The sequence below is a fragment of the Oryzias melastigma genome, linkage group LG22 (assembly GCF_002922805.2).
Source record: "Oryzias melastigma strain HK-1 linkage group LG22, ASM292280v2, whole genome shotgun sequence".
Taxonomy (NCBI): domain Eukaryota; kingdom Metazoa; phylum Chordata; class Actinopteri; order Beloniformes; family Adrianichthyidae; genus Oryzias; species Oryzias melastigma.
The window spans coordinates 25,111,578-25,122,600 of NC_050533.1; the positions used below are offsets into that span (position 1 = coordinate 25,111,578).

Consider the following 11,023-nt stretch of genomic DNA (forward strand, 5'->3'; position numbering starts at 1 on the left):
ATAAAATTTAAAAGTAAAAACTAATATTTCATGTGGACTATTCCTGAGCGGGATTCGAACCCACGACCTTCTGAATGTGAGTCCGCAGTCATAACCACTTGTATTGCGAAATCAGGAAGTCATTGTTGATGGTTTAAGGTGATCACCACAACACTACTTTGAGAAGGGGAGGGGGGGATTGCAGCAGAAGCAGAAGTTCCAGGGATTCTAGTGTTAAGTTAGTGACATTGTGGCGCTGTTAAAATGGTGGCTTTATAAGGTTTTTTTATGATTATAAAAGACTGTCAACCTTTCCTTTGACAAATAACAAAATAAAAATAAACACTAAAAAAACTTCCAGTCCAGAGTCTCTAATTTACCAAATCAAAAAAGAGTAGGAAGACTGTCCAACACTAAGCCAAGAAATAAAAAAAAAAGCCTAAGTTGGCCAAAACAGCTAACATGTAGCTGAAGTATTAGCTAAACTCCAAAAAAGCCTAAAAAAACTTAATAAATGCCAAAATAGTCCAGAAAGCTAACAGAATGCCATTATAACTTTCAACTTTATTACACTCTGACTTCATATAATATAAAGTAACGACTAGTCGACCATTAAATCAGTCCTCGACTATTTTAACAGTTGGTTAGTCGTTGATTTGTTGACTAATCGTGGCAGAACTAATATTTACATTTTTCTTAACAGACCATAGTATGAGCTGGATAAAATGCTCCTCCAGATGTGCATAACACTAAAGCCAAGCGAAAATGAGATTAACACAAAAAAAAATAATGCACTGAAATGTCTGCAATTAATTAACGTGATTAACGCGATAAAGTGACATCCCTAATACTGAATAAATGGGCACTTTTTATAGCCAGAAAAGATTAAATAAACTTATCTGGATAGAAAGCGATGCTCATTTAAAACTTTCAAACAATTTTGCTGACTGGAGGTGAAAATGTTATAACTGTAATAAACAAAAAGTGCTTTGGCATTCGAATCACGACAGCTAAACCAGAACCACTCCACATCTGCACTAGAACCGGCTCTCACCATTTCTTCTTGTCCACATCGAGCTTGTACAAGTCTCCTGCCAGGCCGTACTTGGTCGCACTGAAGGCCTTGTAGCCCCCGTGAATGTAGATGGCTCTGGTGCTGGGGTCAAACACGCTGCTGTGGCCGTAACCACCTTGGACCAGGGCGCCCTCCGTGCTCACAAGGCTCCACGTGTTCCTGTCTGAGGGTCGACAGGAAGCTCTTTACTGAGAAGCCCGTAACAGCATGAGAGCATCCATCGGGAAAAAAGAATCCACTCACTGATGTCATACTCCTGCACATGGCTGATGTAACCGTACACAGGACAGTGTCCGAACAGAACCAGCATGACATGACTGCCCCCCTCCTGGGCGGGGGGCACAATATGGGCCGAGTGTCCCACCACAGCATACTGCTCTTTGGCTTGAGGGCTAAGCAGGACCCAGGTTTGGTTCTGGATGTGAAAGACCCAGAGCTGGCTGGACACGTTTCCTGTGGAGTCGATCTTTCCTCCATACATGTAGATTTTTCCCTGGAGAAAAGAAAACGATATATAGTAACCCTTCCGCTCTCCTTAGTTTGTTTACATTAAAAGTGGGGTCATCTGGACCCCCCAAGACAGTGTGCTGAACTTTTTTTTTATCTTTGATTTTTGAGTTTCACTAATGTCCATGACAGACATAAAATCCTGTCCACCTTTGTCATGGAAGAAATCACATATCAATATGTGGTTGGAGTCAACTGGACCCCAAAGAGAGCGGAAGGGTTAAATGTCTAAGAATGGTATAAATGTTTCTATTCAATTAAAATTTGCAAAGTTATCATCTGATTTGTTCTAATAAAATATTCTGAAATATCAAAGCATTTTTCACATGTCCTTGTAAAATAACATTTTGTATCATCACAAAAAGTTTTCTCCATTTTTATTAAGCAAAATAATCATGAAATTGTGGTATTAAATTCAGCAATAAAGTTTTTTTCTGAAAAAGTGGAAGCCTGTGTCTCAATCATCAGAGGAACACAAACTTGGTTATTTAAACTCCTCCTAGGGTTTTGATCTATCAACCCCAACAGTTTTTCTCAATCGTTTTTGTGCATTTCTCACAACAGTATTAATGTTTGCACCACTGCTAAAAACAATTAGTACAAACTCCAAAACACATTAGATAACCTGCAAACGTGAGTCACTTTCTCAAAATGTAAGTCGGTAACTCAAAATGGTTAGTTCATGCTTCAAAAGAAAGTTTTTATGTCAGTGAAAGTGTCAGTGTTTTCAAAATAACAAGTCATGACTCTAGCTTCTTTAAACGATAGAGTCAAAAGATTTCAGCATGTTTTCACTGAGACTGATTACTCTGGAAGTGTTTCCAAATGTCAAGTAATGCAAAGACAACATTATCGTATGTATCATGCAAGGCATTTTGAAATCGAGAATTAAAAAAAGAAAAGAAAAAGACAGGATATGCACTTTACACAATTACATTCAGTTTGGCTCAGTAAACCTTCCTGAAGTAGTTTTGAAACTGAAAATACTGATAATGCAAATCAATCATGAACAACTAGAAGCTCCCGTCTGTCTGGTCACATATTTTCATCTGCATCACAGTGAATATCAGCTCTATCAATGCACAGAGGAAAGAATCTTCTTGAGAACTGAATCCACCCTCTGCAGACTCTGCTGTGATGTCATCAGAGCTGCATTCATGACCTCTAGCAGGTCATTTGTGTATGTGGACGCCGGTCATATACCTTCCACCTCCAGGAAGAGGAAAAACTCTTCAATAAGATTCAGAAATGGAGAGAAGAGAGGAAGATACTCCACCAGCATCCCGTCATGTTCTGCAAATCACTGTCTGACTGTAGCGAAGTGGTGGAGGTTTACATCATTATCATTGGTTCCAACTAATAGTTCACACACCTCCATTCACCAGTGTAAAATGAGGTTCTCCTTAAAAAAGTTCATGCAAACTTTCATGGAAACACAATAACAATTATATTTAAAATGGACGTACAACATGTTCAACAAGTTTGTGTGCAAAGACCCAATCAATGAAATGAAGATTATTAGTTGTACAAACAATGACTAATCAGCCTGGACAAGTTTAGATATACATTTGACAGACATGATAAAACGAATGAATAATGATCAAAAGTAAGTTAAAAGTGATAATTTTGTAGAGATTTGTACAGGTAAAGGTCATGCTATTGAATTAAATGAGCATGAAGCTGCCACTAGGTTGGACCAGAATGACTAAATGTTGTGGAGGTTACACTAACTGTTGTGAGAAATGCACAAAAACGACTGAGAAAAGCTGTAACTCCTTGAGCATCATCGGGAAGCCTCTTGTGAAAAAGGTTGGATTTAACGTTTTTAGATTTTCACAGTGACAAGCTCACAAAAGTAGTGTTTATCTGTTACTGCACATTTTTACTGGAATATAGTTAAATTTAATACATGAATCTCTAGTTCAAGCTGAACGATACATATGATAAGATATGAACATATTAGGAATGTGGGCGCGGTTAACAAAAAACTTAGTAGACAAGGAAATCCAAATATTTACTTTTGTCAACCCTTCTAAAAATGACACAGAGCTGTTACCTCCAGGTGACCCAAAAATAATATGGTTGCTATGCTATGGAGATACAGTCAAGAAAAAAGCTGTCATTATGAAAAAACTGGCAAGGGCAAGAGTGGATAGAGCCTGCAGGCCATGCAGCTCTGCCTGCAGCTTTGATTTGTTTTGAATTTACCATTTATTCATGGACTTAAAGAACACAAACAAGAAAAGGCAGAAATTCAGAGAAAACTCCTATGACCCCTATGATAACCTTAAAGTACAAGAAGGTAATGCTACACATGACCTAAAATTTGTAATAATAATCTCTAAATATGATGCTTCATTTAACCTTTTCCTACATTTCATACCAATGAATTACTATGAACACAGAGCAGGAAGTGGAGTCACGGATTGCTTCCTCACATTTCCACAGCAGCCATTATTTAAGTGATGAGGTCCGTCTCGTCACACAAAGCTGCCAGTACAAAGTCAACAAGGCAGCTTGATAATAATACAACCAGGAGGTGTGCATGGCACGGAAACCGCTGTGACACTGTCCATGCTCCTGCAGCAAGAGCGGCTCAAAGCTTGGTTCATTATCAGACATTTGATTCTGCTCGTCTTCACTCCATTGGCAGCTTTTCAAAACTTCAAGACCCTGGACATGTTCATATCACTTTTGGCAGCAGGATGACTCAGCCTTTTTTCATAGAGCTCTTTTCATACCTCATGCAGCGCCAGCGAGTGTCCATATCGGGGCGTAACCGTGTTGACAGAGGGGTCAAGGGTCAGCCACGTCCTGCTGCTGAGGTTATACCTACATGGAGAAGACGTTTAGTCCACATGACAGAGAAGCTCCCCATCATGATCCCTGTTGACCTACGAAGAGTTCCTGAAAGCAATTTCTGCTGCAGCTGAGACTCTAGGAAACAGATTTTCATGGATTCCACACCTCTGAGCTGTGATGGATCATGTCCATGTTTACCCTGAGAAGGACCAAACTCTGTTATACCCCAAAACAATCTTCTCTTATCCCCAAAAAAGGAACGATAGACAATGAGAAGACTCTCATTCTTCATATGTTTACAGGTTTGCGACTGGGAACCTTCCAGCCAGCACGGCCAAGTGGCCCCATATGGTATAAAAGTGGCAGAAAATGTGGGCCCCAAATGGGTTTGTCCGCAGATTCAGTGGTGGCCTCACCTGTGTTTGACCACATTGACTTAAATGGACAATCAATAAGTAGGCCCGCTATGCTATCCAGCCACCTGGTGGATAACGGAGCTCGCTAGCTAAATGTAACGGAGCTCGCTAGCTCAATACAGCGCCCGCTCGGTAGCTCACTACAGCGGAGCTTGTTAGGTCAAAACAGGGAAGCGTGCTAGCGTGCTACAGAACAGCTCGCTAGCTCAATACAGCAGAGCTCGCTAGCTCAATGTAACGGAGCTTACTAGCTCAATACAGCGGAGCTTGTTAGGTCAAAACAGGGAAGCGTGCTAGCATGCTACAGAAGAGCTCGCTAGCTCAATACAGTAGAGCTTGCTAGCTCAATACGGTGGAGCTTGTCATGTCAAAACAGGGAAGCATGCTAACATGCTACAGAGGACCTCGCTAGCTCACTACAGCGGAGCTCGCTAGCTCAATAAAACAGGGCTTGCTAGCTCGCTGTATAGGAGCTTGCTAGCATGCAACAGTGGAGCTAACTAGGATGTTACAGGGGAGCTCACTTGCTCGCTACAGCAGAACCCGATAGCATGCTACAGCGGAGCTCGCTAGCATGCTACAGCGAAGCTCGCTAGCATGCTACAGCGGAGCTCGGTAGTATGCTACAGCGGAGCTCGCTAGTATGCTACAGCGGAGCTCGCTAGTATGCTACAGCGGAGCTCGCTAGTATGCTACAGCGGAGCTCGGTAGTATGCTACAGCGGAGCTCGCTAGTATGCTTCAGTGCAGCTTGCTAGCATGTTAGAGCAGAGCTAGCTAGAATGCTGCAGCGGAACTTGCTAGCTTGTTGAAGAAGGGCTGACTAGCATGCAACACTGTTCATCAGGTAGCTGGCTACCTGGCTAGCAGTGGGTTAGCTTGCTACGCTAGCCAGCTACCTGAATCTATACTTAAGTCAATGTGGGCAACCACAGGTGGGGCCACCACAGAAACTGTGGACAAACCCAATTGGGGTCCACATTTTCTACCACTTTTAAACCATATGGGGCCACTTGGCCGTGCTGGCTGGGCTCGCATCAATCTTAGCAACATGTCTGCTTGTTAAAACTGTGGAAGTTCTTCCATTCAGATTCTGAACATCCTGCAGTCCAGTCGCATAGCAACAGGAGGACGTTCCTCACAAATCAGACTGAGGATGCTCACAGCAGAGCAGACTTACGCTTTGACCATGTGATAGTCGGAGGCGTTGAAGACGTAGCCTCCAATAACCCACATGAGGCCCTGCTCCACCACAGCCTTATGGGAAGCCCTGGCCAGACCGCCTTCAGGGTAGTCCTCCTGGATCCAGAAGGAAGAATTGGCAGGAAGAGGAACGGAGCATTCAGGTCCTGAGAGGAAAAAGACACCAGATGAGGCAACAGAGGAGATCAAATGAAGATTTACCATAAGATAATGCCCTACAGTCAGCTGGAGATAAAGATTTAAGAGGTGAAAACCCATTCAAAAAGACTTTTCATGTCGAGCACTTGTTTCTTCTTTAATAAACTGAAGTTAGTCATACAAAACTGGCTTTGGTTGCTGTTACTTGACGTTTGAAAGTTCCCTCTGGATCTTGGAGCTTGAAGCAGGAGAATGGAGACAGCTTCCTCCGCTTATGTAAGAGAACAATGACTGCAGCATAAAGCGGAACCAGCCCTGAATGAGGGGAAAAGATTCCCACAGGACTTTTTCAAAACGACTAACAGGACAGGAATAGCGTGATTATCCCCTTCCTGTCAGCCTTCTGAAGTGTGCAGCTTGTGGCGGGGTATTCGAGGGCAGTTTACAGATCCTTTTAATCTGAAGTCTGTCCGTCTGCTGTGCAGTGGAAGACAACATGTCTCCCTTGGCAGGTATTTCAGTGACGGTGTTGCCCCGTGTTGCCCAGAAAATATTTTTTTGCGCATTAAGCATCTCAGATATGTTAAAGGCGGATTGACTGAACTGATCTCTGTTATGGAGTCAAATCAGGACCAGCTTAAAGTGAATGAAAAACAGATCAAAAACTTGTAAAATCAACGTTGTAACTGAATTTTTTTTTTTTAATTTGAAAAAAAAAAGTTTTGAAAATCTGAAGAAAAAAACTGGAACATGAAATAAATCTTGAAGATAAGGAATGGCTTTTCTGAATCTTCACTTTCAGTCCACAGTTTACACTTTCAGTTCTGATTTTTGAGTTTTCGCTGCCGAGCTGAGCCTAATTTTACATGGGGGCTTAGTGCTCATTGGCAAGCAGGACATGTTTCAAGTTTTAATTCAAGTTTTCAGTATTTTTTTTTGTTGTTCAAATTTTCAAGATTTATTTCAAGTTTTCAGTATGTTTTTCTCAAATTTTCAAGATTTATTTGAAGGTTTCAGGGGTTTTTTATATTTTCAAAATATATATATATTTTAATTTTTTATTATTATTTCCAATGTCTTGTTTTCAAAATTTGTAGTTTTTTTTTTAATTACAATGTCGATTTTTCAAGTTTTCTGTTTTTTCGTTCACTTTAAGCTGATCCTGCTTTGACCCCATACTCTATTTTCTGCAATCTGACAATTAGTTCAGATAATGGCTTGCAGCTAAAAGTACACAGAGGGTGCCATTCCCCCAGAACCACCATGAAAAGGTAATTTAGGCCAGAAAAATGCCTGCTCCTCAGCTTTAACTGTGTAATTAGATCATAAGCAAACACAGCCGTGGATGTAACAGCAGTTTAATGAGGCAGCGGCTCCTGCTCGCGCAGAGCAGCGCAGTGAAGCCACTAAAGAGCCAGCTGAAGGGTTGTGAGGTCTGACGCAGCTCACAAAAGCTGATCCTGCAGAAATATTTCAGTTTTACAGCCATTAGGTGACCCAGACAGATGCTGATGAATGCCGTCTGAGGGTTGGAGATAAGAAGGTCTGGATTGAGTCACCAGATACACGGGACAGATCTGAACCCGTATAAGAACCGGCCATCAGGAAAAACACACTGTTCAGCATCAATGCTAACATACAGTAACATCACAGCAGAAGAGTCTATGAAACATCCTGAAACATCACGGCTCAGAAACCAGCATTCCTCTGCTTCAGTAATATCAGCTTATTAATGACCAAAGTATTCCTTTGGTTATTTACCCAGAATTGACATAGCAAAACAATATAAACGACTAATTGTGTGAATGATTTGTAAGCATTCACACTATAGTGATCCTGTTTCTCTTTCTTTTTATTTATTTTTAGACGATTTTGGCACGTAAAAACTTAATCACATTTTCTGCAATTTCTACAATCTTGGAATCAAAACGTTCAGCTCGTTAAGGACATCATCGCTTGTATTTTTGCTATTTTTGGTGTTTGTAAAGGTTATGGTTTTTACGATTTTCAATTTCTGCACATTTTTAGCTTCTCTTTTGCGTTTGTTCTCATTCATAAACTTAAAATCCAACATTATTCTGCATTTCAGAGCAAAAATACACAGTCTTCAGATAATATTTTAATAGTATTTTACTACACTTTACTATATTTAAAAACATTGCGAATCAGCAATCTTGGAAGTTGTGAATATTGGTACTCGAGTTTTTGGGAGCAGATCGCGAGCATTCGAGCACCCGGATACAGCCCTAGTATGTATTGATCATTTTATTTCAATGTTGGAAAGGGCGTTTAATGTACACAGTGTTTTAAATTGTTCTAAAAAAAATTTTTGAAAAAAATATAAGATTTATTTGCTTTAGAAATAGTTATACATCAGAGATTACCAAAGTAATATACTGATTATTGCAATGTTTCCCATATTGAGATACATCGATATCGTGGGTAATGTATCGTGAATCACTTAATATCACAAGTTACCCTGAGATTCTCAGCACTAGTCAGGAAAGTGATGGCTTTTCTAACAGTAAGACTTCTCTCCAATCTGAATATTATGCATTCTGGATCATCATCATCATCTGTGCCTGATGAGCAGGAGGAAATCCAGCTTTAGGCAGGCTCAGCTTCCCACATCCACAGTGAGGTGTAACTGAAGCCAAAGTGAAGCACTGTCGACCCACCTTGCCATCCAGGTTCACAAACGCAGGCCTGGCCCTGGCAGAGGCCTCTGTCCGGGTAGCCACAGTTGTCTTGGCAGTACGGAACGTCGCAGGCGTCCCCCTTCCAGTTGGCTTCACACTCACAGTAAACCGAAGCGGTCGAGTTCCCAACGCGACACTCTCCCCGTCCCGAACAGTTGTTGGGACACGTGTTCACCCTTTCATGAGAGAAAGCAGAGGAAGACACAGGACAGGTGGAATCAGATGTTCAAATTCTCCTCTTCCCCGTCTGCAGATTCATCTGCAGCAGAGCATCATGAAAGCAGAGCTGCAACACAAACACTGGATTGATCCGGTACAGGTCCATCTCATCAATAATGAAGCGTTCCCGAGGGTCACATACAACACACATTTGAAGGTAGAACTGCAAAACGCAGCACTTAACATTTCTCAAACAACACAAAAGGATCTAAATCAAATGTATGTGTTGAAACTGTGGTTATAGTCAGTCAGGTGACATTTGAGATGTAACCTCTTCCAAATTTCACGGTAAAAGTAAAATAACTCGTATTATAAAATAGGTTTTTAGTGTGCATCACCTGAACATGATAGTGTGTGTACATTGGCATCATGAAATTTCAGCTCAACAGGAACAAACGACTATTTGGAGAACATAGAAAACAAAACATGCAGGGACTCAGATGTCGTTTTTTAGGTTCAGCTCTCCAGATTTTGGATTTTCCTGACACAACAAATGCGTTTCATGTGTTTGGGGCTAAAGATGAGTGTGTTGATGCTGTCGTCTATAGTCTGAACAAGGGCTGCCACGATTAGTCGACAAATCAATGACTAATCGACTATTAAAATAGTCAATTAATAATTTAATAGTCGATTAGTCATTACTTTGTATTATATGGAGTCAGAGTGTAGTAAAGTTGAAAGTTATAATGGCATTCTGCTGGCTTTTTGGACTATTTTAGCATTTCTTAAGGATTTTTTAAAGCTATTTGGGAGTTTAGCTAATATTTCAGCTACATTCTAGCTGTTTTGGCTAATTTAGGTTTTTCTTTCAGTTTTTTAGGCTGATTTGGAGTTCAATTAATATTCCAGCTGGCAATCAGCCTCAGCGTTTTCAGCTTTTAGCTTCAGCGTTTTCAGCTATCAGCTTCAGCGTTTTCAGCTTTTAGCTTCAGCGTTTTCAGCTATCAGCTTCAGCGTTTTCAGCTATCAATTTCAGCATCGTCACTGGCCAAATTCAGCTTACAGCATTCACACTAGCATTATTGCAGGTAATACTTTATATCTAGTTTGTAGTTAGTTCAAAGCTAATGATGGTAAAAATTTGTACATGACCTGATCAGTCGACTAATTGGAAAAAATGTTTGGTGATAAATCGACTATTAAATTAATCGTTCATGGCAGCTCTTGTCTGACCATGATGAGAGCTGGGGGGCTGTCAGCAGATGTAAACAGTTACATGAAGTTAGCTTCAATAGAACAAAACCAAAACAGGAACTGAGCATCAGTCCAGACAGCATTTTCAGCCACAGCATTCCCTCAGTCAAACTTCATCGGCATGTCTGGTGTTTTCTCACGAACATTAAATATGAGAAAACGTTTCTAGAAGACATGAGGCAAAGCTCTGATATAAATATTATTACTCAGAGCTGGTAAAGAAGTTGAAAGCTATAATGGCATCATGCTAGCTTTTTGGACTATTTTGGCATTTATTAAGGTTTTTAAGGCCTCATCTGCTTCATGTTCAGAGAAAAGGTCAGAGATTAGATCCTAGGAATTGATTCTGGAGTTCTCGTAAGTTTGGCCGGGAACTAAAATGAATCTGATTAACCACCAAAGGCTCGTCTTTTTCCGGAAGAAAAATAGAACCATGACGGTCCACAAAGTCCAGCGTCATCCTTTTATTCTACTTTGGAGACTGAGAGCTTGATGTTTGCACTCTTTAACTCCCAATGACAAAGACTCAGAGGGACATGTCGCTTCATTCCCATTTGAACGTTTCCCCATCACTTGCATCAGATTTCCATGGTGATGGAAACAAAAAAAAGCAAAGCAATCAGCTGGTACACCAAAAGAGTTTGAATTCTTTTGCTCATTTGTCATTTTCTTTTCAAGATCTTCAGATTATTCAGCCTTCGGTGGGATATTCACACACATGCAGATAGTGCTGGTTGATATGATGATACATATTGTGTGGGCGATAGAAAAGTGTCTATCATCGTTTTTGTT

General features: G+C 40.7%; 1 protein-coding gene across 5 annotated transcripts in view; it reads right to left on the reverse strand.

Annotated features, from left to right (window-relative positions):
• Positions 1 to 11,023, reverse strand: part of atrn (attractin) — a 130,813-nt gene that overhangs the window by 106,064 nt on the left and 13,726 nt on the right. For all 5 annotated transcript variants that reach the window (XM_024262193.2, XM_024262268.2, XM_036210090.1 and 2 more), the window contains exons 5-9: positions 8,798 to 8,994; positions 5,959 to 6,127; positions 4,303 to 4,393; positions 1,298 to 1,547; positions 1,034 to 1,217 (exon numbers count right to left, since the gene is read on the reverse strand). In XM_024262193.2, coding sequence (XP_024117961.1) covers positions 1,034 to 1,217; positions 1,298 to 1,547; positions 4,303 to 4,393; positions 5,959 to 6,127; positions 8,798 to 8,994 — 891 coding nt within the window. The remainder of the gene's footprint in view (positions 1 to 1,033; positions 1,218 to 1,297; positions 1,548 to 4,302; positions 4,394 to 5,958; positions 6,128 to 8,797; positions 8,995 to 11,023) is intronic.